Source organism: Siphateles boraxobius, unplaced genomic scaffold, assembly GCF_051911475.1.
Source record: "Siphateles boraxobius isolate OS27281-9 unplaced genomic scaffold, OSU_SipBor_1 46, whole genome shotgun sequence".
NCBI lineage: Eukaryota > Metazoa > Chordata > Actinopteri > Cypriniformes > Leuciscidae > Siphateles > Siphateles boraxobius.
The window spans coordinates 5,677,773-5,704,134 of NW_027509097.1; the positions used below are offsets into that span (position 1 = coordinate 5,677,773).

At 37.5% G+C, this 26,362-nt stretch overlaps 1 protein-coding gene across 14 annotated transcripts in view; it reads right to left on the bottom strand.

Annotated features, from left to right (window-relative positions):
* Nucleotides 1–26,362, bottom strand: part of baiap2b (BAR/IMD domain containing adaptor protein 2b) — a 53,769-nt gene that overhangs the window by 1,025 nt on the left and 26,382 nt on the right. For 4 of the 14 annotated variants that reach the window (XM_077200404.1, XM_077200415.1, XM_077200410.1 and 1 more), the window contains 12 exons: nucleotides 22,618–22,679; nucleotides 22,031–22,102; nucleotides 20,613–20,750; nucleotides 12,911–13,063; nucleotides 8,999–9,229; nucleotides 8,420–8,612; nucleotides 7,349–7,550; nucleotides 7,128–7,196; nucleotides 6,411–6,573; nucleotides 5,434–5,471; nucleotides 5,170–5,221; nucleotides 1,668–3,791 (listed from right to left, as the gene is read on the bottom strand). In XM_077200404.1, coding sequence (XP_077056519.1) covers nucleotides 5,203–5,221; nucleotides 5,434–5,471; nucleotides 6,411–6,573; nucleotides 7,128–7,196; nucleotides 7,349–7,550; nucleotides 8,420–8,612; nucleotides 8,999–9,229; nucleotides 12,911–13,063; nucleotides 20,613–20,750; nucleotides 22,031–22,102; nucleotides 22,618–22,679 — 1,340 coding nt within the window. In that variant the 3' untranslated portion in view covers nucleotides 1,668–3,791; nucleotides 5,170–5,202. Of the gene's footprint in view, nucleotides 1–1,667; nucleotides 3,792–5,169; nucleotides 5,222–5,433; nucleotides 5,472–6,410; nucleotides 6,574–7,127; nucleotides 7,197–7,348; nucleotides 7,551–8,419; nucleotides 8,613–8,998; nucleotides 9,230–12,910; nucleotides 13,064–20,612; nucleotides 20,751–22,030; nucleotides 22,103–22,617; nucleotides 22,680–26,362 lie in introns of those variants that run through there. The other 10 variants (XM_077200408.1, XM_077200406.1, XM_077200413.1 and 7 more) reach the window with 4 other exon arrangements.

Sequence of the window (26,362 nt, forward strand, 5' to 3'; positions counted from 1 at the left end):
TAGTTTACTCACTCAAAAGCGTTCAAATTCAGGAACCACACTGGGGGGGAAAACGAGAACAGGCTATATAGGAATGTGACTATTTGTCTTTAACGAAAGAAACTCTACTCTTAATGTGAATATTTAAAAAAAAATAATACAACAGGCACTTTTACTGAAAAGTGTACAAAATAGAACATGGAACTTTCAGATGTAGCCTATTATATATTGTGCTTAACATTCAGAAAATGAACAAACCAAACGAGAGCTCTTTTTTATTGTAAATTAGAAATAAGTTTAGCAGACTGTCACAGTCATCACATCTAATAGTTCTTAATATGCTTTTTGATCTTTCTTTCTTTTTTTTTCTTTTTCTTTTTGGTTTATCAACACTTTCCCCGCCAGCGTTTTTTGTTTTAAGTTGCCAGCCAGCGTCAGCCTTTTTGACGATTTTAACAAAACTTTGAAAATTCACCTCTGAAATGAAATTATTGTTACTGTGAAAAGTCATTAAAACATCTTTTAATAAAAAAAAAAAAAAAATAGTTGAATTCATTATTGAATTTAGCTTATCATTTGGCAATATTTATTCATCAAAAGTAATTTACAAGCCTGACCATGTTTAAAAACAGAAAAACAGTACACTGGGGAAAAAAAGTTCCTGCCTTAAATGTTTAAGTAATCAGTTTTGATTACAATGTATATGATGTTTAAGTCATTTGAACTTAAATTACATTAAACACAATTAAACAAATTAGTTGAATCTTGTATAACTTACAACAAAGCTGAAAATCGCATAACTTATTTTGATGAGTTAAAGCAATGTAAAAATATGTTGTCAACTTATTGATCATATAATTTTTACAGTGTATGAGCAGTGAAAGCTGAGTTGCAGATTACAGAAACACTTCAGATTGACAGTGTCTGCAGTTATCAATCTGAGAACTGACCATCAGCAAAAACTGCACAGGTATTAATATTGAAAGACTTAATCAGCTATCATCTGATAGTCGATAATTTCAGATCAATTTAGAGACAAACGGACTAAAATTTAGACAATCTCATATTCTGTTGATCGGTCTCATGGCACAACAATATACAGCTTACCATGAAATCAAGTTATGACAAGACGGGCATTAAGAAAATCTACAAAAATCTAGCTTACATCTGAAGAAATGTTTATTCATCTTCTCAAGAGTAGAAAGTCACATGATCATTTAGCAACATTACACTGTTCTAGTGTCGCCCAAAATACATGCATATTGGAGTGTATAAATACTTTGCAGCACAGTTATTGTAATTTCCCTCCTTTTACATCCAGTAGTGGGCATTCCAAAAAAAGAAAGAAAATTAAACCGACAAATAACATGACAGAGGTGGGTCTCTCTTTGAGCGTGGCGGCTGTATCATGGCTTTACTTTAGTGCAGAAAGAAGAAACACTGGCACTGGCTTCCAGTCCTTGACCCCTTGCTTTTGTCTCTAAATTCATCAAAACATAGATGGAGAGTGTTGGCAGAGCTACAGCAAGACGTTGGTTCAGTCACACACAAATAGACAAACAGAAGGTAAAAGAAAAAACTAGGAAGATAGACAGACACAAAGCACCTGGCAGGATCTTCAGTGCAGGAAAACATGAGAAAACCTTTAAGGGAAAGTGAGTGTACAATCTGGACATCTTCACACATACTTTACTGAAGGTGCATTTTATTTCATTGTGCATCACCTTGTACAGCGATATATCGGCATTTCAAGTACAATACAGAGAAAATGTAAAGCAGTGCACCTTTGAACAATACTGTAACTGTTTTGCTGACTAATAGACAAGCACTGTAGTGTTTCTATCACATCAGAGAAACATCAACCCGATCGCCTCTTTTAATCAATTTGTTTCTATAAAATGGCAATTTCAAAGCATTTAATCAGTTCCCTTTCATTACAACACTGGAACTAAATGACATCAGCGTTCACTCCTGTGAAAAAGGCTATAAAACTCACACAAGTAGTGTGTAAGTGTATTATAAGCATATAAGATTGTGTAAATTGTTGTTGAACAACAAAAAAAGATGGTATCAAATTTGATTATTGCTAGTGTTTACATATGTTTTGAATTAAAAAGCTGTACATGGATCTTGTTGATCCAAATAAAATAAATGCATCAATTTCAAAAGAAAATAAGAAATATTCATGATTACAATTCAGTGTTTGATTAAAGTTATATTTACAAATATTATGTGCTATGTACAAGGCACTGGATCACATGGATTATATTAAGACTTGGCACATTAATATGGATGTATCGCTGTAACGACTGGAGAGGAAAAAATACCGTTCAGACTGTAAAATCTAATTGGATTAGTTGAACTTTATCTACATTAATAAAGAAATCTTGCTTGTAAGCAACCTATATATTGTTTATTCTTTCTGCTTTTCATGTATATGAGCAATGAGCCACTCAATACCATGCATTACAGTGATTTACCATATTAAGCGAGTTATACCCCTTATCTGTGGTGAAATCACTAACTTGTGACTTGTGGTTGGTGAAGGGACATGGAAATGAAGGTACCAGTTGTCTATTCTTTCATGCATGAACCACGAATTCCAGAAACAACTGACATTTGTCATTTATATTAAAAGATTTTGTTCCAATTCAGCTTCAAGGCTTTCAGAACACAACAATCTTCACTTGAGACAATGCATGGGTCAAGTATTTGCTGCACATCAGAACCGTCCTGCTCTAATCAACACTTGACGCATTTAGAAAACAGAGAGTTTATTGAAGGCACTCCAGATGAGATATGAGATCATGGAGGCCCTTTACATCAGCAATATAAGCAATGAGATGGAAAAACACTGAAACCTCTTTAATAATTACATCATATCCATTCAATTGTAGAATGCACATTAATAATTCAAAAACACCTCAATATAAATGTTTTTTTATCCTCAGTTCTGTTTCATTATTAACATTTGTTTGTACTTGGATAAACTCACCATTATTGTTACAAACAATAAATTCCAAAAAATTGTTTCACTGTCATTTTTTTTGTTCAACAAAAAATTTAATTCATTTACTTGCCCTCATGTCGTTTCAAGCTCAGACAACTTTTATTTCTTGCATGGAACACAAACTAAATTTAGATTTCTGAGCTTCTCTCTTCAATAAAGTGAAAGTGGATTGGGACCAGTTGCTGTCAAGCTCCAAATAAATTAATAAAAAGCACTATAAAAGTGGTCCATATGACTTGAAGCGATACAATAGGTTTGTGTGAGGAACAGACAATCATAAAACAAGAAAATCTTGCTGGACAGGTCCATTCGCTTTCATTTTAAGGAAAAAAATCAGCTTCTTTGTGTTCCACAGAAGAAAAAAGTTACGCAAATGATGAAAGAACTTCCATTTTTCGGTAAAAACTAAATCCATGGACCCCTCGATGGCAAAAGTGATGCACTTAGTTTATACATTGCTGACATGTACATGCATGAAAGACAGGCAAGAGATACATATAGACAATTTAACATATTTATTGAAAAAAGTTCAACATCCTCATGATAGGAACGTATGATGAGGAAGGTCAACATGGAATATTCAGCATTCCGGTTCCATTAGGGTGCTTCCAACTTGGATAAAATAAGGGAAAGAGGAGGAGGGAAGGGTGGATCTAGAACCTCTTCCTCTGAGGGTGGAGTGAAGGGGAATGGATTGTTGAGAGATAAAGGCAGACAGGGAAGTGAGTGTGGACGGAGGGGAGGGTGGTGTCTGTGTGTCTGTCTGTCCTCTCACACTGTCGAAATCAATTTGCCCTCGGCACTGTGGAACAAAGAGAGGGAGATGCTGCCAGACTGGCTTTGGACACGGACACATTGATGCACAGAGAGCATAAAGCACTCTTGTTGAAGGAATAGTTCACACATAAATGAAAATTGTCGCCATTTACTCACATTTTCCAAACCAAAAGTTATAATGAACGGGGACTGAGCTTATCAGGCAAAGGCACCATTAAAGAATAATAAAATTAGTCCATATGAACTGTTTGCTATACTTGAACTCAAGAAATGAATGAGTCTGATTCGTGAAATAATCATTGAACCTGGTTTTGTGAACTTGATCAACCAATTCACAGAAAAGATCGTAATCAAAAGAATTATTTGTTTTTGTACTTCTCTCATGAAAGGAGAGATAGGTGGTGATGTCAAGATAATAATGATTTAAATTCTAGTGTGTTCCTTATACAAAGCTATTGTATGGCTTCAGGGGATTTATGAATATAGGAAATGAGTCATTTAGACTACGTTTATGGTGCTTATTGAAGCTGAAAAGTGCCAATCTCCATTTATTTCTTGTGTTCCAAGAAAGGAAGAAAGTCCTCTGTAATGATGTGAGTAAATCATGACAGAATTTAAATTTTTGGGTGAACTATCCCTTTAACGTTACTAATTTAAAACTAATCTCTATTAAAGCAGGTTGCAAACATGTGATGGGCTTAATTTCCTGCAAGACACGTGTGTGTGTGTTTGGTTCAGAAGTAAAATGAAAACAATTCAAACATACTAATCAGAATCAGAAAAAAATTCCAGATTCATACACTTGTATTGAGAAAATGGAGCCCAATGTTTCAAATGCATCATGGGAGTCAAATCTAAATGGTGTGTAAAGCAAGGTGTAAAGTGAACTAGAGATTTAAAACACTCAGGAAAGCATGTGGAAAATCACTTCTCATGAGAAATTCCCTAAAGAAACTAAAAGTTGGAACAAAAGACGCTTAAAGAATATTTAAGACAGACACACATGGACAGCAAAAGCAAGAATGGAATGGAAACGTAAATGGAAAAATTAAACCATTTGAGAAATGTAATCTCAACATACTTCAAATTTTGGGATGCTAAGGAATTTGGAATAAAAGCTGGGAATGGTCAGCTTCCCCATAGATGACCCACAAGGGGTTATTTATTTATAGGGATGTCACACAAGGTCCTTTCTAAAATTAAAAAAAAAAAAGTTTTACTTTACCTCAAATTGGTAAAGTATGGCTACAACATGTTTGAGAGTAGGTATGCTTCTCATCTATGGGAAATGACCATAAATGACTTATTATATTATTGCGAGGTTTATGAAACCCATTTAAACAAACAGAGGTTTCTCTCTTGTTCAATATGGGTTTAGGTGCCCTGTTTGGTCACCCGCCCACCTTATGTTTGGGCTAGACCTTCAGAAACGTCAGCTATGTTCGTCTGCTCCGGCTGCAGGTCAAGCAAACAAGACTTTTTTGCTTGCCATAATCGCCATGGATTTAGAATATGTATGTAACATTTTTAATTCAAACAAAACCAGAGAGAAATAATTCAAATAATATAGGAAACAAAGAAAGAACTTATAGACAAACTAAAATGCATTTTGTTTACATTGTGTCACTGTTCAGAGGGCTAATGAGTAAGTGAAAACTTGGTCTTACCTTGTTTGAAATCGAGACTCATACTCCTCCAGCCCTTGCTGTGAAGGAAGAGAGAATATGTTTAAGTAATTTACTTTTCCTCACATCTCCAGTAGATGGCAGTAGAAGAACACAGAACACTTATGAACTGCAGTATTGATGATACTGTAGCTAAAGCATTGCTATTGTAACAGGGAATAAAAAAGGAGGTCATTGGGTGCATCCTGAACAGAAGCAATGGGAAGAGACAATTGAGCAGTGTCTCCAGTCCAGAGGAACACAAGCATGACAATATTGAATGCATTAAGAAGGGGACCCTGGGGTTTCTTGCTGGCTTTGTTGCACGTGTGGATATGTACACTTTGCTGGCTTTGTTACGTATATGGATATATTATATATGTGGATATATTTCATAACAAAGCCCTACTTCTGAAACTGTGACAAAAAGCATTCCACCATACCTCTGATGTATGAGATTGTGATGCATTTTGATGCTACCCCAGAAGTATGCTTATTCATATAAGTCTATAATGCCATTGCAAGTGGATATATTTCAGTAAAGTTTAGTACAAAAACAGACTTTTCATGCAAACATTTCTCAAAATAATGTTGGGTTTTAAATGCCAAATCCTACATTTTGTTTGTTTTTACATGCAACCATGCCAGCTTCCTTCAGGGTTCAGGGTAATGTCCTGGAACGTCCTCTATGCGGTTAGCTGGAGATTGGGCTGCTCTAATGGAACTGTCGCACCGCTATATTTCAGCATGTCTGATAAATGTCTACGAAAGGTGATTGATACTACGGTACTACTTTTATAGAAAGGTATACTAATATCTGCATACATCTGTCAAGTTTAATCTGTGAGTACTGGATGTAAGAATGAGAATAGACTGTGTGTGTGTGTGTGTGTGTGTGTGTGTGTGTGTGTGTGTGTGTGTGTGTGTGTGTGTGTGTGTGTGTGTGTGTGTGTGTGTGTGTGTGTGTGTGCATAGCTTACTTGTGAGAATCCTGGCACAGCCACGCTGTACGGTCTCTGTCGGCTGTGTTGTGTGCTCTGCTGCTGGGCGAGGAAGCGTGCGGGCATGCCGTAATCAGGTGTTGGCAACGCCATCTCTCTCTCCAGAAGATTTCCTGTGCTGCTGCTCCTGTTATGCTGCAAACTACAAACACATACACATTCAATTCAAGTCAACATGATTTGCCATCTGCAGCTCATTTATATGTCTATAATGTGACATTTTTCGATATTGAATTTAGAAATGTACTTTATTTTATCCATTAGGAATTGATTGAATGTTGCATACTAGAATGGAGCCAAACTGAATTCACATTTGCTCAAATAATGTCTAAACATTAAGATATTGGATAACATTATCCAAGTGACATCAGTGAAAAGCAAAGTGAGACTGAGAAGAGACATTACATTTAAAAAGGACAGCATTTTTCTTCTTGGAATAACATGCACTGATCATCAAACACAATAATATTATGAATGTGCCTGAATAAAGTAAATTTTGATTTGTCATGTCAACATTAACATCCGTATGCACAGGCATCAACTTGTCTAAATTGCACGTTTTATGGTTTTATTCAGCTCATGATGATTGTAGTTCTCTAATTGCACTTCATTCATAGGTTGAGCCAGCACAATATTAAATATCATTTATACATTGAAATTATTCATTAAAATTCATTAATATTCCGACAGACTCACCTGACATGGAGTTTGTTGCTGTCTGGTTCGGGAATCACACGAGTGTAAGAGAACGGGAACCAGCCTCTCCTGATAAGACACATACAACATGGCATTTGAAGCAGATTTTCGGGTTCATCAATTCGCTTTAAAATAACATTTTCATCATCAAATATCTTTTTCTCTAAAATCATCCTATGCATTAGGAAATTTAGTTGTGATGTTAAGCATAAGATGCTTACATTCTGTTCTTCTCGTTTTCACCGTAGTGCCAGCCATCTCGGGCTTCAGGCACCAACAGTGTGATGATGTCTCCTTCCATAAAACTGAGGAGAGTGCTGTTGTCCCCGGCGGCATGGGAGAAGAGGGCCTGAACGCGTGTCCGGCCATTTCTCTCCAGCCCAGCTGTCATTGAGCTTGACCTGGGCAGGGTCTGTGTCTCTGCTGGGGTCAGAGATTAGAAATTCATGCTGAGTAATTTTTCATAATTGATTATGCAAGAGAAATATCAGTGTATAGATCAATGTATATTTTATAGATTAAATTGTTTTTGTGTTTAAAATATTTGTGTTGTTAACACACTAACATCAAACTATTGGAATTAGTTCAGTCAAATACTTGTTTGCTGCATGTGAGAGGCACTATTTGAGTCTCTCCTCTCAAATCGGTCACTTCCGAGATTTGCTCAGTAGGTTTAGGAATATATTTAAAATTTGGTTGTACTTTATCTTACAGTACGTGTACTTGCAGTGTACTTTCACAAGACAGTACGGGTTAATATAAGGTAACTACATGGGTTAAGCTTAGGTTTAGGGGTAGGTTCAGGGTTAGTACCTAGTTATTACCCAGTTATTGTAAAAACTATAGTAAATACATAGTATGTACATGGGGAACAGGACTGTAAAATAAAGTGCTACCAAAATTGCACGTAAAGGTCGTGTAAAACACTCATTAAGAGGGCTCGTTTCTGCTGCTTCGTAAAAATACTTCCTTCAAATGAGAAGCTATAACCTTCACCCATTTTCAATTCATTTTTAAAGCTGTCCTCTATTCCCAGCTGTTCTGCCCTGTTTTCATTTCCAGCAGTGTTTGCCCTGTTATTGTCCACTCACTAGAGGAATACTCACTAATTTCTTGAGGAGAGAGAAACGCACAGGTGCACAGACCCTGACAAAGCTATAAAGCGCAGATTCCAGTTTGAAATTAAGTTATATAGATGGGAATTGAATAAACAGCACTGAAAACTTCCATTTGTCGTGATCAGAGAGTTAGATGCAATGAGAGATATTTTGCTTGATGCATCCTTAACTTACCCAGAGTGCTCTTGGGCTTTGGAGGAGCAACCTTGCGGACAGGCAGGGTATTGGAGAAGGTCTCTACACCGTGTCTGTGAGACTGCAGAGACGGTTTCTCATGTGCGGCTCTGGTCTCCATCCAGCGTTGGTAATCTTCTCCATGGACCCCTGATCCATTCATTATGGGTACACATTCTGCTCCCATCATCCTCTGCAAGAGGATTTTTTAGGAACAACTAAGACACATAATTTTCATGTGTAAAAACAAACACTTTACTTCCGCTATACAGAAACTTCTTGCTTCAGCTGTGCCTCGGTTTTAATAAACTGTAAACTAAAGAGTTGTATGTGCCCCCAGTTTTCTGATAATTCTTTCCACAGTATTGTGGTCATTATCAAAAAGAGAGATGAATATAAAGTCATTAAAATGCTCTTTCATTTGGCCGTGAGTGGTTCTCACACCCCCAAACACCCTCAGGACTTAATTATACACATCATTAATGCCACCATTTACAAATTTTCTAGCTGCACTTGAGACATTGTATCATTTTGTGGCTCTCATTGTTTTATTTAGGTCAAACAGGGTTTCTAACTCACCGTCTGTTGGCTCCCCATGAGAGCTGCAAGCTCAGGTGGCACAGGAAGTGGCTTGGCCCCAGGGATGGGGTCTGAGATGGTCAGGTTAGATTTAGAGGTGTGGTGTCCCAGCGTCCCCACCGCTCCTGAGCCCATCTGTTGAGCCAGAAGCATCGCCCGCTCCGGGAGTTTATTTGGGTCGGCACATGCTTGTTGCCACAATGGGATCTTATGCGTTAGCAAGTCTCTGCCCTAAAATAAACAATCCAAGCCACAAATATTAGCACCCAGCATGAGTGACAAACTTTACATACCTGCAATAGAACAATTTAGAAAACTCATGTGGGTAAATCATGAATAGACCAATACAGACTATCAATGTGAAAATAAACTTCAGTTCCTGCAAAGCTGAGGTTTCAGTGGTGAGCTCTTCAACTGATGGACTGATAGAGGGAAAGTGATCCCTCCTCACCTACCGTTCCTCTGAAGCTCTGAGACATCCCTCTCTATCCTGATAACCTCCCCTCCCTGTGGGTTGAAGCCTGAAATAGCCTCATTACTCTGCCCTATGCACAGGCAGTGAGCCTGGCTGAGTGCTACGACCAGTAGCTGTAAAAGTGACATGAGGAACGCCTAGAGACCTCCGAATGTAGAGCACAGGAAGTGCAATTTTATCTTTGGACTCTTTTCTGTAATTCAGATCATCTGCTTGAGCTTGTTGAGCATGGATGCTTATTTAAAACTCTGAAGATCCACATGTGTTGTGACATTTTTATAGTTCAGGGATAGTTCACCCCAAAATCAAAATTGTTGTTATTTACTAACCCTTGTGTTGTTCCAAATCAGTATACATTTTGGTTTGATACTAACAAATAGTTGTACTAGTTTGGACGTTCATGAACATGTAAATTTAACAGTTTTGGACACAAATAATGTCACGTCTCAGTGTTTGTTTGTATGTTCATTAGTCACATGTCTTCCTTTGTTCCGCTTTCCCACCACTCATTTGTTTCCATGGCTTTGAGTGAAGGGGCTCGAGGAAGCAGCTTCAACAATAGCAAAATGGCTTAATTATGTTGGTGTAGCTGGGGAGGTGGAGGGATGCCAAAACAGCCGATGCCGGAGCAAGGCGAGCGACTGTTTAAATGCTCCGGCAGTTAATTGAAAGATTAAATGGGTTCACTCATCCCGAAATTACATTTAGGAACTTCACTTAACATGTCAAAACCTTTCTAATCTAATCTTTGTTTTTATTCTCCTTCACTCTGTTCTTATAATATCTCTATTTGGCCAGCACAGGTCAGTACCGCATCTACTGGGCCCCCATGGTCCTTTTCTAAGTCATGACATCATACCACACCACCCAAACCAATTATCGCCCGCCTGCCTGTCCGGCACCTGCAGACTCTGTCACGATCTCATTGGGTTCATGAAAGCAAAAATGCTAGCGCTGTTTTCATTGCACTGAACACAATTGGCAGAACTTAAAGTCAATTTATCCATGCACATTATATTTTAAATTCATAATCTTTAATCAAAAACATGAACTTCCCCTTCTCTTTACAACATAATTTCATGTGATGTGATCTCACATGCAATCGCAGCAGTTAGTAAACTCCAATAATCTAATCAATTCCCAAAAGCCCCGTCCTACATTTTACTTGGATATACTTCACAATAGGGAAGAAAAGACGAGCGCAATTTCTAATTCTTCATTATTTTAAATGCTGAAAAGTGTTTCAAGAGTCGAAATGACTTCAGTAAGTTCATTAAACTATTGCCAACATGGTTTTAACATGGATTTAAAGGGCTAGTTCACCTTAAAATGAAAGTTTGATCATAATTTATTCCTATTTACTCACATGTCATTCCAAACCTGTATTATTTACTTTCTTTAGTGGAACACAAATGCAAACTGGTATTACAATCCTGAACTATTATTCCCTAAAAGTCTTGCTCTGTCATACAGTAGTTCTCAAATTTCATTCATTTACATTCAAAAATGACAATTAGAGACTGCTAAATGCTACTGGTTCACAGCACAAAACAAGTTTAAGAATGTGGGAGAGTGAATAAGATTTGAGAGTTTTGAATGCAATATGTGAACAACCATTTAACATTAGCCTCTTCTTCATAAAAAGGTATTGTAAGGCCAATTGTAAGCACAAAAAGAGTAAATTATTCTGCAAAACATCTCCTCCTTTTGGCATATTGGCTATACAACTCAGGGCTACTAACTGGCATGTTGATATAGTTCAAATACCTCAAAGAGTTAGACACTCTTTTCTATTTTCTTCTCAGTGGTAAAATATCTTAGCATCTGAGCGTGAGAGAGACTCTTAAACTTTCTTTGTTCCTTCTGCCCTCAGTTCCAGACGAGTGAGTAACTATCAAGTACTGCTGCTATTGCATGACTGGCGTGGGCAACGGTGTTAAGATCCAACCATGACGAACTCTGGCAGATGGTAATTTAGTTCACATCACTTTGTTCTTCCTGTTCTCACAAAAGTAGATCATAAAGAAGGTGAGATTTGGCCAGTATTATGTACAGTAGAATAGACCCAATACAATTTTACCCAATTAAGTAAAGCCACTTTGTCTAAAATATTTCTCCATTTGCCTGCAGAGAAAGAGTCTTCCTACACACATGAAAACAGTGATTATCGTCTGAACAGTCTGTTCTTGTAAAAGTGGGCCACTCTCTGCCTGGCCCTCCCTTTTCCTTCTTCTCTTGCCATCGTTGCTCCCAACGCTCTGTCTATCACCATCTCTGAAGAGTGGGCGTCACAGTAGAGGAGTGAATCTCGCTTACTTGGGAATGACTGGTGTTCTTCTGGATGCTGGTGAATCCACCAAATCACTGAAAATCTACTCTATTTTTGATCAGTGTGAACGATGTAATGTCCTAAAAGAATAATCATCCTTCACTGCATAATTGTGTTTTATGTATGGAGTGAACCACCTTGATTAAATCTTAATACGATTGATAAGCAATCAAATGAATCTTTTCCCAGTATACATTCAAGCACATTCTCTAGCAAGCATGGTGGAATGCTCAGCAATGAAATGAAATGAATGACTGAATAAAATGGGAATTGGGAGCAGAAACAACTGAACACACAATATGGAGTTGTCCAAGTGTATTATTTACTTGGCAAAATGGATACTTAATTTATAGTATATGATCTGCTTTAAAGACATAGTTCATCCAAAAATGAAAATGATGTCATCACTTACTCACCCTCATGTTTTTCCAAACCTGTATGAGTTTATTTCTTCTGTTGAGCACGAAAGAAGATATTTTAAAAAATGTGGATATCCAGACAGTTGATGGTAGCCATTGACTTCCATAGTAGGAAAAAAATACTGTGTAAGTCAATGGGGCGCATCGACTGTCTGGTTAACAAAATTCTTTAAAATATCTTCTATATTTTAAGAAACTCATACCGGTTTAGAACAACATGTTTTGGGTGAACTACGCCTTTAATGCTTACATTACATGACTGAAAGGTTAAAGACAACATGAAATCCAAATTGAACATATATACTTTCTTAAAAGTCTTTTGTCATGTAAAGTTTTTCCAGAATATTTTATCAAATGTATAATTTAATTAATAATTTTCAATTGTTAATGTAACAAAGGCCAATTTGACATAAATGACACTTTATCAATAATATTAACAAATATCAATTTAACTGAACAAATGATCCAACCAAATATGGATAAAATCAAATTACTGATTATTCAGCTTCACTTCAAAAAATGTCACAATGCGGAACTTAAATCTGTTGTAAATGCCATTTAATGTTGTCTTTAACATTTAAATTTGCAATTAAGGGCTAAAATGCATGCTTAGTGCAATTTTACTTAAATTAACTGAATTTCAGTGTTTCTGCCACCCAAATTTTCTTCAGCATGACATGGATTCTCACCTTGGTGTGGTAGGTGCTGCTCGTTTTGGCCACTGCACATTGACGGTCAACAAGGAAGCAATACCTCCGTCTCTCTTCGGACAAGGCGTTCTTGTAGCTCTCAGAGATGTAGTTATCCAGCTCATTTTGTTTGCTGCTGATGGTCTCGACGTACTGGGGGACAGGGAAGGTGGCGTGAAGCAGACAAAAAAAAAAAAAGCAAACACTGCCCAAGTTTGACTCAGACTGATGACTGATGTAACATCATGCTAGGAGAAATTGACATGCACATTTCAAATGACAACCATGTAGGCTTGCTGTTACTCTCATTGCATGATAGCAAATGGGAATGCTAAAGCTCAATGGTCAATGGCACACAGGTGAGGGCTTATTTAGCCAGCCTATTTGGTTTGATCATAGAATTCAAATAGCAAAGAAGGTCATGTTCATTATTTAGCATTCAATAAAATAAAATAATAAAATAAATGTTAAAAATGGATAACTAAAATAATGCTGCTGCCTCAGTAGAGATCACACTACAGTCAAAACATCATCTAACAAGGACATACACCTTGCAGGAACTGGATGTGATCCAAACGCACACACACAGATGACACCTTTCATAAGGTTCCTCAACCTGTGTAGGCATCGTGATATCACAGTGAGTTATGCTGATTCCTTCCCACCAAGTGTAAATGAAAAAGGCTGGAATCACTGTTTGCAAGTCTATTATTAGTTTTCAGTTAGAAAAGGTCATTGCATCATGTGAAATGTGTCACAGGTTCATAGTGATGTATGGATATGTACAATATGTTCACCCAGACTCTCAATCTTTGACGTGTCATGAGTTTACTGACTTGCACAACTGAAATGAATAAAGCAGTGCCTCATATGTAATGGCACATATCCAACCAGCACCAAAACAGCTTTGTAGGTTTAGTTACTCTGATGCACATCAAATGTACATCAGATAGACTTGTACTACTTTAGCATAAAACTCATCTGGGAAAGAAAGTGAGAAGTGAAAGAGTGAAAAAAATGAAAAGCTAAAGAGAAACAAAAAAACAGATGTTGTAGTGTCATTTAAAAGCAGATATTGAGTTGTCCAGCTAGTATACATGCAATCAGCCTGTAGGTAAAACACAAGATGTAAATGTAACAGGATTTCCAGGATTCTCTCTGATCAGGAGTGGGAGTTTGGTCACACCGCTGAAAGGTAAACAGCTGATCGCAGAATATTTCTGCACACAGCATCAACCCAAAGTGTCAGTCACGTCACATTATCAAGCTTGAAAGACTTTATTTAAAGTGAACTGTGAATTGCTCACCAAAAAACATTCCAGGAGACTGAAAAGAAAATTCTGAGGGCAAAGCATGATGGTTACACTAAAATAGCATCTGTTCTTTCTAGGTTTTTACCAAAATAGAAACAACATACTTGGCAAAAATTTTGAAGGCATTTCCCTCCCCTTTGGAGTTCAGTTCTCCAGTGAAAACACCCTTAAAGAGAAACTCAGAATTTTTTTTTTTTTAAGACAACCTAGCATATACTGTAAAAGTTCTGTCACTGTGGTCTGGTTTATTATTAGTTTGGTGAGAAAGCCCTGACACTCTTATCGTCTTGTCTTTGTCCTTATGCTCTTCCGTCCGATCGTGACATTGTATGTGCGGAGTACGGTGTTCGGATTCCGGCACTTTTGCCAAGTTTGGTTTCAGTTCAGTGTCATTCATGCTCCATGTTTAGTCTCTTATTGTGAGCGCACAAGTTGACTGTTCATTCACTCATTGTGCACTCTAGTTTTTGTCGAGCGCCTGATCTACGTGTTCATTGGCCAGGCGCTCTTAAGTTCTCGCGTTCTGTGTAGCATGAGGCTTGTGTTTATTATTGGCCGTGTGGTTTCATGTTGTTATGTTTTGTGTGGACACATATTCTGTGGGACAGGGTACTTTTGGTTTGCTTTTTGTTTTATTTTCTATCTAAATAAAGACTGCTGAAGTGCTTCTCTGCATTTGGGTCCTCTCTTCCTTCACCAAACCTGACATATACTGTACACTACCGTCCAAAAGTTTAAAGCGATTTCTATTTTAAATAAATGTTCTTTTGGACTTTCAACGAATCCTTAAAAAATGTTTCCGCTTTTCACACAAATATTAAGCACCACAACTGTTAACTGATAACAAAATAATAAAAAAAAATCTTGAGCACCAAATCAGCATGTTTTAATGATTTCTGAAGGGTCAGACTGCTGTAATGGCTGCTGAAAATTCAGCCTTGCAATCACAGAAATAAATGACATTTTAAAATATATTAAAATAGAAACCAGTTGTTTTAAATTATAATAAAACAATTGTATAAAATTTAAAAAAATCTTACCAACTCCAAACCTTTAAGTGGTATGTAACCTACTAACATAGCTGTATTTGTGGGCAGCAGTAATTTAAGATGATTGAATCTCTATTTTGGAATTTGAACATGTCGTCGATGTTAGAGTACTTGCTGAACCTCAAGGTTTAATCTTGGTGTGCAGCTTGTACATGAACTGTAGATGTAAATGTACTCTTCATGACTCAGACACTGAAAGAATAATTAATAGGAGCAGAAAAGTGGTCTTGACCAGGGGTCATTCAATTCAAAGAATATCCTGCTGTATAGTGCTGTCATTATCCAGAGAGACTGTCAGACTGTCATATCTGATCCATTAGCGCATAAACGTATGCAGTCTACATGCAGATGTGGGAACTGCAGACGTAGAACCAGTGAAAGTCCGTTGCCAGATACAAGTACAAAAATATTTTGTCACCAGGCAAAGCTCAAATGCATCATATTTCTGCATCTTACAGTTACCAAACTGCCCCTGCACTTGTTAGTTTACACACACACAATAGTTTCAGTAAAAATGCTGGCAGTAATTTGCTTTATTTGATTTATTGGTTAAGTAAATTGTATGAAAACTAGTATTTTTTTAAGTTAGCTGCGATAGATGTTTACTGCAATACAGCGTGAGGCAATAGGTTCATTCGTGATTTATTTAAACAACTAAACTATATGTAAACTATATTTTCACCATCAGACATTACAATCATAGGAGCATGACAAAACATGGCATTCAACATCTGTATTTACAATCTCCTTTAGTGATTCTAGTAATAGACAGCCAGTGTGCTAAGTATGTTAAGTACTACTTGTGAAGTAGCTAAAATGATCATACTCAACCGAGCAACAGTAAACACTCTTTAAATAGCTGTCAGGATAAAAAAAACTGCATTCAGCTACTGCAGTGGTTCCCAAACTGTGGTCCGCAGACCACTAGTGGTCCGTGAGGGTACTGCAGGTGGTCCGTGGAAAGGCAAATTAAAATTTTACCAGGAATCCCCATAAAACACATAAAAAGTAAAAAGAATATGTATGCCTATATTGATATAAAATTTAAATTAAATGGTCAGGTTATTGTGTCATTACTAAAATAGGCTAGTGGTGCTCGGCCGTGACGTTCAAGTTCATTGCCGTTAGAACCACAACATGGATCGGTGGATAGCAACAGGTTCTCTGAGGAGGAAAGCGGCAGAGGCAAATATTTTGCCATTATATAAAATATTTGTCTGATTATAATTTCACCAACAGTAATTCTGGATTGCCTCCACCAAACAAGTAAATAGGAAATAAGCAAATCCGAATACTGCACGCCAAAACAGCAGTAGCCTATGCGCGCAAGCGTGAAACGCTAGTGTTTCTTCTTGCTGCGTATCTTTTACTGGGGTCTCCAACACGTCGCACGATCGGAGGTAGCTCGTCAAGAGGCCGTTCACATATCGTGTCTTTTGCGCTCTCAAGTTCATTATTTCATGTAGGCGCGCGGCAAGTGGGCTCATAATTGAAGTGACGCACTCATTTTTTTAGGCGCAGCGAGATGAAAACACCTCAACTTTTCATAATGCATCAAACGCACCGCAGTTCATGTGACAAAAACAAACAAATCAGCTTCATCCTTTCCGTAAACATTGAAAGCTCAGTCAATGAAGAATGTAAGAATGCACGTGCACCCAAACACTACGTGTGTTTTTCTCTTCTCCGTAAATAAATCTTGTAGCAGAGCTACAGCAAGCGTTTTTCGGTGCTGGAAATCTATTAGCTACTAAGCACAACTAAGTTGTGGAGAGCTAGCGCGCATAGCAACGACAGACGGCACGGGAAAATCGGACCGAATTTTACTATTATAATAAAAGATAAGCTAATGTGCATCGATGTAAATGTCAAGTAATTTATCTTTTTTTGACTCATTCTTTTTATAAAAATGATTTAAAGGCTGAAATATGTGAGGTTTATCTTTTTATAAAACCTTTTTTTTTTTGAAAAATGATTTAAATGCTGAAATATGTGAGGTTTATCTTTTTGTAAAACCTTTTTTTTTAAAACTTTATTTGAATTTCATTTTACTATATGTGCCTATAGGGGCGGCAGGGGTTGGCGGCAATGTAAGTATCTGGATATTTGCCGCGGGGCGAGGGCTTCGATTAGCTCTCTCTTTTTTGACCATACATGTTTGCATCCCTGAAATGAACCTGATTATGCCCTTCCCTCGGGCGCTTGAGTAAATAAATAAATTAAATCTGTGGCAGCCGTTGTGTGCAGTATACTTTCTTTTAACAAGCTGTTGTACTGATGTGATGACCAGTTATAGTTTTAATGTTAGTAAGCCTATTTAGAGGTGCGGATTAATTCAGGAAGGACTGTGTGTAGATATATTTTATTTTGTGTATTATGAGGTGGTCCGTGAAAATTCTTGATTACAAATAGTGGTCCACACTCACAAAAAGTTTGAAAACCCCTGAGCTACTGCACTGTCATGGTGTGTTTGTATGCTGGGCAGTAAGTAGCCGTATGGCTCATTGTGGTGGAGTCGGGGTAAATGGGTTCAGAAATCATATTCAGATCAAAATTCCTGCACTATGTGCCTTTAGTTTGATACCTAAGGGGAATACAAATGTACACACATATACACGCACAAAGATGATGTAATGTGGGTCCATATATCCTACACTACTGCAGTCTGAAATCATAAGCAACACTCCAGTTGAAATCAATCTGCCTGCCCTCCATGTGGCCTAATTTTAACACGGGCTGAATATGAATGCAGGAAACGATTGCAGTGCACCATCATTTCTGTGCATTATGATTCCTCAAGGAAACAAAAAGAGACAATGAGTATATTAAATTAGTCACGGTATTAATATTGGCAGCAGTTCTGTGAGAACTGGAACGTTTCTCTTTAGTAATCAGGGAGGAAATTGAAACGGAAATTGAACTGTTTCTTATATAAAACAAAACCTATATTATGTTTTAACAACTGTGAAAAATTACAGACTTCAAATTGTAATAACAACAGCTGATTTACAGAATAAATAGAATTTTCCTAGAAAATATTAAGAAGTATATTGGCATTTTGGGGCAAATTCAGATTTTTTAAAAGGTTGATATTAAAATTCAATTTTGTCTAAATAGATAAAGAATTTGTCATTTTACAAGTGAATTTACGCATCACAATATTACAATGTAGAGTTTGAAAATGGATATTGATTTGGGATTACAAAAATTACATTTAAAAATTATTATTATTTTTAAAGATTAACTTTTACCTTTTCTGACATCTAATGTAGGCCTACACTAAATCTAAATGAAAAATAGGGTAATAATCATGCACAATTAAATATCCAAAATTGGCAACAAAAAAAGTATAATTATAATCTATAAAAAAAACTCTAATATCAGCAAATAACTAATATGGTACCAACTATCAAGTCTTTGTAAGATATTCCCTAAGGCTTGGTGTAGTGTATTTTGCATTTTTCTGCTCATGGCATCTCTGAAGAAAGACCAGGATCTCCACAGCAGGATTCACAGCAGGGACCATGAGCCCCGCATGTAAAATTCATCCATGGTTCACACTGAGCTGCTAAGTGGAATGAGCACCCTCACACACCTATAAATAATTGACAAAAGCTATTACAGACAGAAAAAAGAAAACAATCACATCCATTGGGCATTTAAGAAATCTCATGAGAGAGATGCCACATGTAGGGAACCAAGGGAAGGGTTTACACATACAGTGTTTTCTCAGCTTTCAAATCTCAGCTTTCACAAAAAAACAAACAAATACAAATAAAATCCTGAGGAGCGTCTGGGGTTTATGGGCTGGGGCCAGAGACGTTTTAACTTGCAGCTTCAAATATCTGTTTCTGCTTGGAACTGAACCTGTTGAGGTCTATGGAGGCATCCTAGAGCTTTCATTAGACTCCAGAAGAGGAACAGGAAGTTGCCTTCACTCTGTTCACTTAATTTAAACAACCCACTCATCTTATTCCTTTCTGTGTTTTCTTTTATACACACCTGTGGAGTGTTTAAAATGCAAGCAGAGCCCACAGCGTTTTACGCAACAGCGTGTTCCCACGCCACTACGAGGAGCACACCTACAGCTAATGGCATGAACTGACCGCAGGTCAGTTCACAGCATAACACTCCCACTTCCCCCTGACCTCACACCTGGTGACGACGGTAGTGAGAGGCGTACGTTCAAAACAAACAGCGGCCCCGGATATTCAACCCCCGTACAATGAGGGCTCGGTGAACAAAAGCACAAGGACGCCACACACAATGAAACCCACACAAAACAAGTACAATATTGCATGGAAGGGCTTCAGCCAAACAGAGTGGGATTTTCTTTAGCACCTAAAAAGCCAAAGAGACTGAAACTGGAATGTTTTCTCTGTTTTCACAGCTTCTCGTCTGATTCAGTGCAAAGCAGGAGCATGAAAAGACAGCATATCATAAAGGAAAAATACACTTTTAAACATTTAAAACCCCTGTAGATCCATAACTTTTCATAACATTTTGAAATAGATTGTGAAAAAATGCCTGTGCAAAACTCACCGCCGACATTGTTATTTTTAATGAACCTTTCGATCCAACTGATTATAATTTTTTTTTAATAAATAGTATAATAATTGCAACAAAACAAAAATATGTTGGACAAAATAGCATGAATTGCCAATGTAAAAATGTGATCATGTGCATGTTTAATTTCTCATATCCTTTCAAACTGTGTATATTAAAACTTTGAAGGGAGAAAAAGGTGGATTTATGGAGATTATTTATAGAAATAGAGGGATTTATAGAATTGCCACAAAATTCAATCCCAGCAGGAAGACTCAGTTGGATATCATGGATTGCACACACATTAAATACAAATTCAATGCCTATATTCTGGAACATTCCAATCTACTGCCAAACTCTGAACGTAGGGTCATAAATTTTTAAAGATTGAATTGATTTATGCTTACTCATTTTAAAGAAATAATTCATCCAAAAATAAATTCTCTCATCATTTACTCAACCTCATGGTGTTCCAGACTTTTTTCCATGCTTCCATACTTCAGAAAGGATGCACCGCACCATAAAAGTATCATAAACTTCATACAACTAATTTGTTATATTTCAGGTCGGATTCCGTGTAAAGAGCTTTGGATGAGAAACTAAAATCGTTTGGGTCTTTGAAACAACATTCTTCAAAACATCTTCATTTATGTTACACAAAAGTAGGTCATATGGGAAAGACATGAGGGTGAATTTTGACAGAATTTTTACTTTTGGCTGTAATTAGTCCACCAAAAAAGTGACTACTTAAAAGTAATTATCTTTGTTGAAATTTGAAGAGAAGAGCTGACTCACCTGCATCTCCTTGTCTCCATATTTGGAGGGGTTCTTGCTGCCCTGACTCTTCCTGCGCAGTTTCTTCAGTTCAGCCTGGCACTTTTCCAGACTCTCTCCTTTACTTTTGTGTTCCATCTGATATTTCTTCAGAGCTGCCTGCCAGACGAAATAACACAGCTCTCATCACAACCAGCAGCTAAGAAAATTAAAATGGGCAAGACGAGGAAATTAATGGTCGTATTTCGAATATCTATGTCAAGCTATTCCAGAAGGGCGGATGAATGCCAACTAGAATGGAATAAGATGCGGCAGTATTCTTGATAACTTTATTCTGAGGACATCCTGAGGTTAAAAGGTTAAAATAAATGTTTAGCGTGCACATCGTGAGTCAATTGTTTCTTAACTGAACTGAATCCAGAATCGAAAAGTCCTGAAGGTCGTCATGTGTTCTTTACTAATGGTAACTTGGCTGAGACAGCCCAATAAGGTCTTTCATTGTCCTCAAAGTGTCTTCCCAGAGCTCCCTGCTTCATGGATTCATTGTGTTTCAGACCAAGCCTCTTTGTTTCCCCTAGTCTTCACTGCCAAAGCCTTCTGCTTCATTTGACTGAGCAGTTTTATTTTGTATCCTTACTATGTGTGGAACAAAAAAGCATGGGAGCATAGTTAATTATGTTTGTCATAGCTGGAAATGAGTGACCGAAAAAAATAGGCCTTTGATTTTTTTGCAAATAAGCTGAGGGTCAATCTAATGCATTTACAAACAAGCCTGTTAGAGACTCAGTAAGAAGACTTCACAATGTGTGTTGCTGAAAGCCTTTTCAGATGCTCAGCTGATCTTTCATGCATATAAACAGACTTCTCTCAAGTAAAAAAAAAAAGATCACTTTTCCTAACACAGACGAGAAGACTAGCCTTTTAGAAAATGTTAGTGTTAATGGTGGTAATGCTCTCACTTTCATTACATGCAGTAAACTCAGTTATTGCATTTAAAAGAGATGGTATTTGGGGGTGGATGAAGCCAATTAGGTCAAATGGAGAATAAATCAAGTTATGTTATTGGAAGAGACTCTACATGTTTTAAAACAATTAAATGAAGAAACGAGACAGAGAGATAGCCCTTAACTTTACTGAGTTAGGTAAAAGAGAATCTTGAGAGAAATAAATTTTTGTGAGTGAAATCGAGTCATAGCGATCAGGAACTTCATGTGAGGGTGAGAGTTAAACACAGATTTCACAACTGGTTCAAGTTGCTCATGCGGATTCGCCACGTTGACCAACAGGAAGCTGAAAGTGACTTCAGCGTGAGCGGTGCTTTATGCATCGCTACACTATTGACAATAGACGATGAAATTTTTTCCAGGACAAAATTTCAGCATCATTTTACAAATGTGACCGTACCTTAAGTAAGTGTTTGTGTGTGCTTATATACTTACATTTAAGTAGCGAACATCCAATTCCACTTTTTTCTCCAGTTCTGTGAGTAGTTCATTGTGGAATGATTTCAGCTGAAAATTACAGAAGACAAATACAATTTATATTATACACACATACTACAGTACAAAGAGCAGCAATTTTCCTTTCATATGACAAACATTGATTCTGCATTTCACATCAAACATTAACACTAGACAAAGTAGCCTTACAGAATAAAAACTGATGTCCTATCCATAACACTCCTTTGTTTACACCTTTTTCTGCCCTGTTATCATTTTTTTCAGAAGGACTTAGATATGGTTTGTTTAAGATCTGCAGCTGTGTCACACAGCACAGGAAAGTCTGTGTTCTGTCTAAGTTGGTGTGTTTACGCATGTGACCATGGGCTATTGTCCTCCATGTATATACGGAAACGTCTGAGTCAATGTGACATTTTGAGACACCACTCCCTTCCATTTCCTTATCCTGGGGGCTAATGTGGCCTCTTAGATACAACCTGATTGTCTCAGTCATGTTGCGAGAAAATGTAATGAGAAAATGTGAGCCTATGAGGCAATACGATCTTCATCACATTAATGGTACTCACCATGTCCTCTAGCTGCATTTGGATCTGTCTGTGAACCTCCGCCATCTGAAAAAGCACATCCCCTTGAGAGAGAGAGAGAGAAGGAGAGAGAGATAGACAGAAGAAATAGATGAAATTGTCATTATAATACTTTTGCATCTGATATCGGAACATCATGCAGTCAGAAAAGGGTGCAGGGAAGAGAAAAAAAGGAGGTAGAGAGAAAAATTATGAACAAAATACGAACAAGGTGAGCTGACAGTCAGAGCTGGCGCCAGGGCACATAAATTAGGGGGGGGGGGGGGCTTTATATTTATATTTTTTAATATATTTTATATTGCGTGTTCGCTTTTCGCTTTTACTTTTGTTTCCGAATTCGATCGTGTGCAGCGGGGAGGGAAAGTGGGGGGAGGGGGTGGGGGGGGCACATTAACTCATTTTGGGGGGGTGGGGGGCATGGCTCGCAAATGCCACCCCTTGGCGCTGGCCCTGCCGACAGTCAAGCTATAGGTGCAAGAAAGAATCTGACATACAAAACACTCAAAAAAACAACAACAACAATAAAACCACCACAAAGTGTTAAACCATATTGCTTCATAAAAATAAAAAATAAATAAAAAATGAGAGATCATACTGAAAAAGTATATTCTTCCATGAAGATGCAAAACAAAATAAAACATTCATGGGAAACAGCAAAAGAATATTGCAAGTGCATGTTTAATAAACATGAGAAACAAATAAGGCTGAACAAAAAATGATAGAAGAGATGTCAAAAAGATCATGTTGTTAGCACACAGTTTTCTCATATCAACGTATCATTCTGTGGTACAAAAGAGAGAGAAAAAAGAAGAAAATCGAAAGAAAAGCACAAATAAAGAGAGAAGAGGTGAATCATGCAGCCATTTAAGGCGTGTGTGTTGTGCAGTGTCGGGGTACCTACATGCTGCCTCTTCTGATTAGGCAATGCATTGTAAAAAAGGAACAAAAGACCTAGTTTGAGCAGGAACAAATGTACAGAAGACCTTAAGACAGTAAGAAAGAGTGAATGAGTAAAACCTCCCCAATCACTAAATGCATAAATAACACAGGCCAGAGGGCTGCCCTAGTCTCATGGGCACAAAATCAAAGCAGTGTTTCCTACACCGCTATTTACTGCAGAATACAGTGGAAAAAATATAGCATTAAGCCACAAGGGCCATCAAAGCAAGTGTTTTTGAAGGCTTTTGAAGGCTCAAACTCGCTGGTGGCATCTTTGTAGGTGTTCTTATAAAGCCTCGAATCATATCACTCAATCAAAGCAGCCCTAAAACAAAACTTCCATTCATTACATTAGTAATACACACTTCCACAGGGACAGAAATGATTGTAGAGTACTGCTGAGACATCTTCCTTCCATCCATCCATCCATCTATCAAACTGTTGTGTAACTCTGCATTAACCAGGTTTTAACTGGCTTGATAAAATAATGAAATAAAATAACAAAAAACGCATACAGCAACATAGAGGGCAGCATCAGCTGCAGACACTTTGAAAAGACAAGGCATTTACACACAAATCAGCTGTAAATGCACAATGACAGACGTTCACGTTCATGCACTCGCATGACATCTATCTACCTCCTGAACTGGTAATGGACGCAAGTCTTCATAGGGTTGTATGTGTGGAGGCAAATCATCCCTCATCCCATCATTGTTTGTGCTATGTATGGACGTGAATGATAACTCAAATTGTGCTGCCTGTTATTTTCCATATCACTAGATATTAAATACCTTATATATCAATGCAAACGTTTATTTATATTTGAAATCCATGCACATCCCTCTGAGCTACTGAGCCACACAGTGTGTTTCATAAAGCGTGACCCTGCCTGTCTTTGAATCCGTCAAGCTGGACCCAGGACAACTGCACCAGCCTGCAGTACATATCTAATCAAGCCTTCCCTTTAAGCCCTGCCTTCTGAGAAATAGAGGGACAGTCCGTTTTATACAGTTGTTTGAGTTCAAGGTCAGCAGACTGCATCCAACCAGTAACGTCCAACGAAAACAGAGAGATTAATAAGGGTAGACATGCAAACACATATTACATATGCTTATCTTGCTGTATCCAAATTCAGTCGATAATTTTTGTTGTGGTAGAATGAAGAAAAAACTTAGCATGAAAGGGGGAGCAGGCATGAATATGAAACTTTCTGAGGTACCAAACAAGAATAGCCATTGTTTTCTAATATGAACTCAATTAAATATTTAGAAAGAACTTCATTAGATCTTATGGGCAAGTGACTCATTTGACAACATTCAAGTGACAATACTCAAGTGATAATACTCATGTGTTATTATTCAAAACAAAAAAATTGTTGGTTTCTCTTTCATAGCTCTGAAGATCTAATGGGGATCTCAGTTAAACTTCATCTAAGTATCACAGATGTTTCCTCAAAAATTCTTTAGGAGAAATAAACAAGGCAATTGTCTAAATACAGTAAAAGTATAGTGATATAAAATTAAAATAGATAGCATAGCTTAGATAATTTGGCCTTTGAAAAATTTCTAACTGCTAAGTCTGCAATCACATCTGAGCACAATTTGTGAGGTGCACACGTGAGATCACTAAGATGTTTTAGGATGCTCTAAGGTGTTCTAGGAGAGACAACTGAGATATTAAATATCATCTGTGATTTTTCTTCCTATGGGTATACTATATCACGTTCATAAAAAGTGTATGAGTAACTGGAGACCCGCTGCTGCTGACCATGCCCTAGTCGCACCCGGTTGTCCCCAGTCCAGATCTCTTCTGTAGGTCGACACACTCTCATTTCCTGTCTAAGTCAGTACAATCCTGCACACCCCCGAATCTCTCTGCTGCAATTCTGCCGTGCTCGGCAGGCCTCTAAGCCGCTTACCAGTAATCAGCACGGATCACAACATCTGCAGCTTTGAAAGACTTAAACGTATTGTTGTCCGCTCTTAAAGGGCCGAATCAATTAAGGTACAGTCTGAAGAAACACTGGGGCATAGTCAGCACCCTAAAAAAACATTTGGGCTTGTTTGACAAAAACATCAATCATCAATGCATTATTTAAATAAAGCACTGAGGACTTAGTAAGGAATAAATACAAAAAGATAAAGAGCTTAAAATGAGAATGATTTTTGATTTGTTGTGCACAATTCAACATGAAACCCATTTTATTTTTGTAAAATGATACTTTTCTATGGACCCACGCACATGGCATTCGGAGTGGAGGTCAAAATAACATGGCCACGAATTAAGAATTTGTTCCCACCACAGCTTAATTTGTTTCCTTGTTGGCCACAATTTAACTAAAGCGAGGGAACAAATTACAACGTGACCATGATTTAACACAACGTGACCATGATTTAACTAAAACAAGGAAACAAATAATAAAACGTGGACACAAATTAATAAGTCATGCGAACGAATTCTTCATTTGTGCCCACTTTTTTTTTTACTTAAACATGTCATGTGTGGGACTCCATACCTCTCAAAGTAAAACAGGATATTCGAGAGAGAAAAACAACTTGGATTGTGACTGAGAAGTGGCCTTTTTATGCCATGGTTGGTTGGTGAAGCACTACAGCGGCATCGATGTATGACACCGTAGTCTCACTGGGCCAACCTAACCTTCTTTTTACTTATCTTTTTCTTCTTTCTTTGTCCATTCTTTGTTGTCCTGTCTCTTATTAAACCAACTCAATTCTCCCTCTCCATCTCTTGTTGTTCTTATATTATTTTACTCTTTCTGTGACCTTGG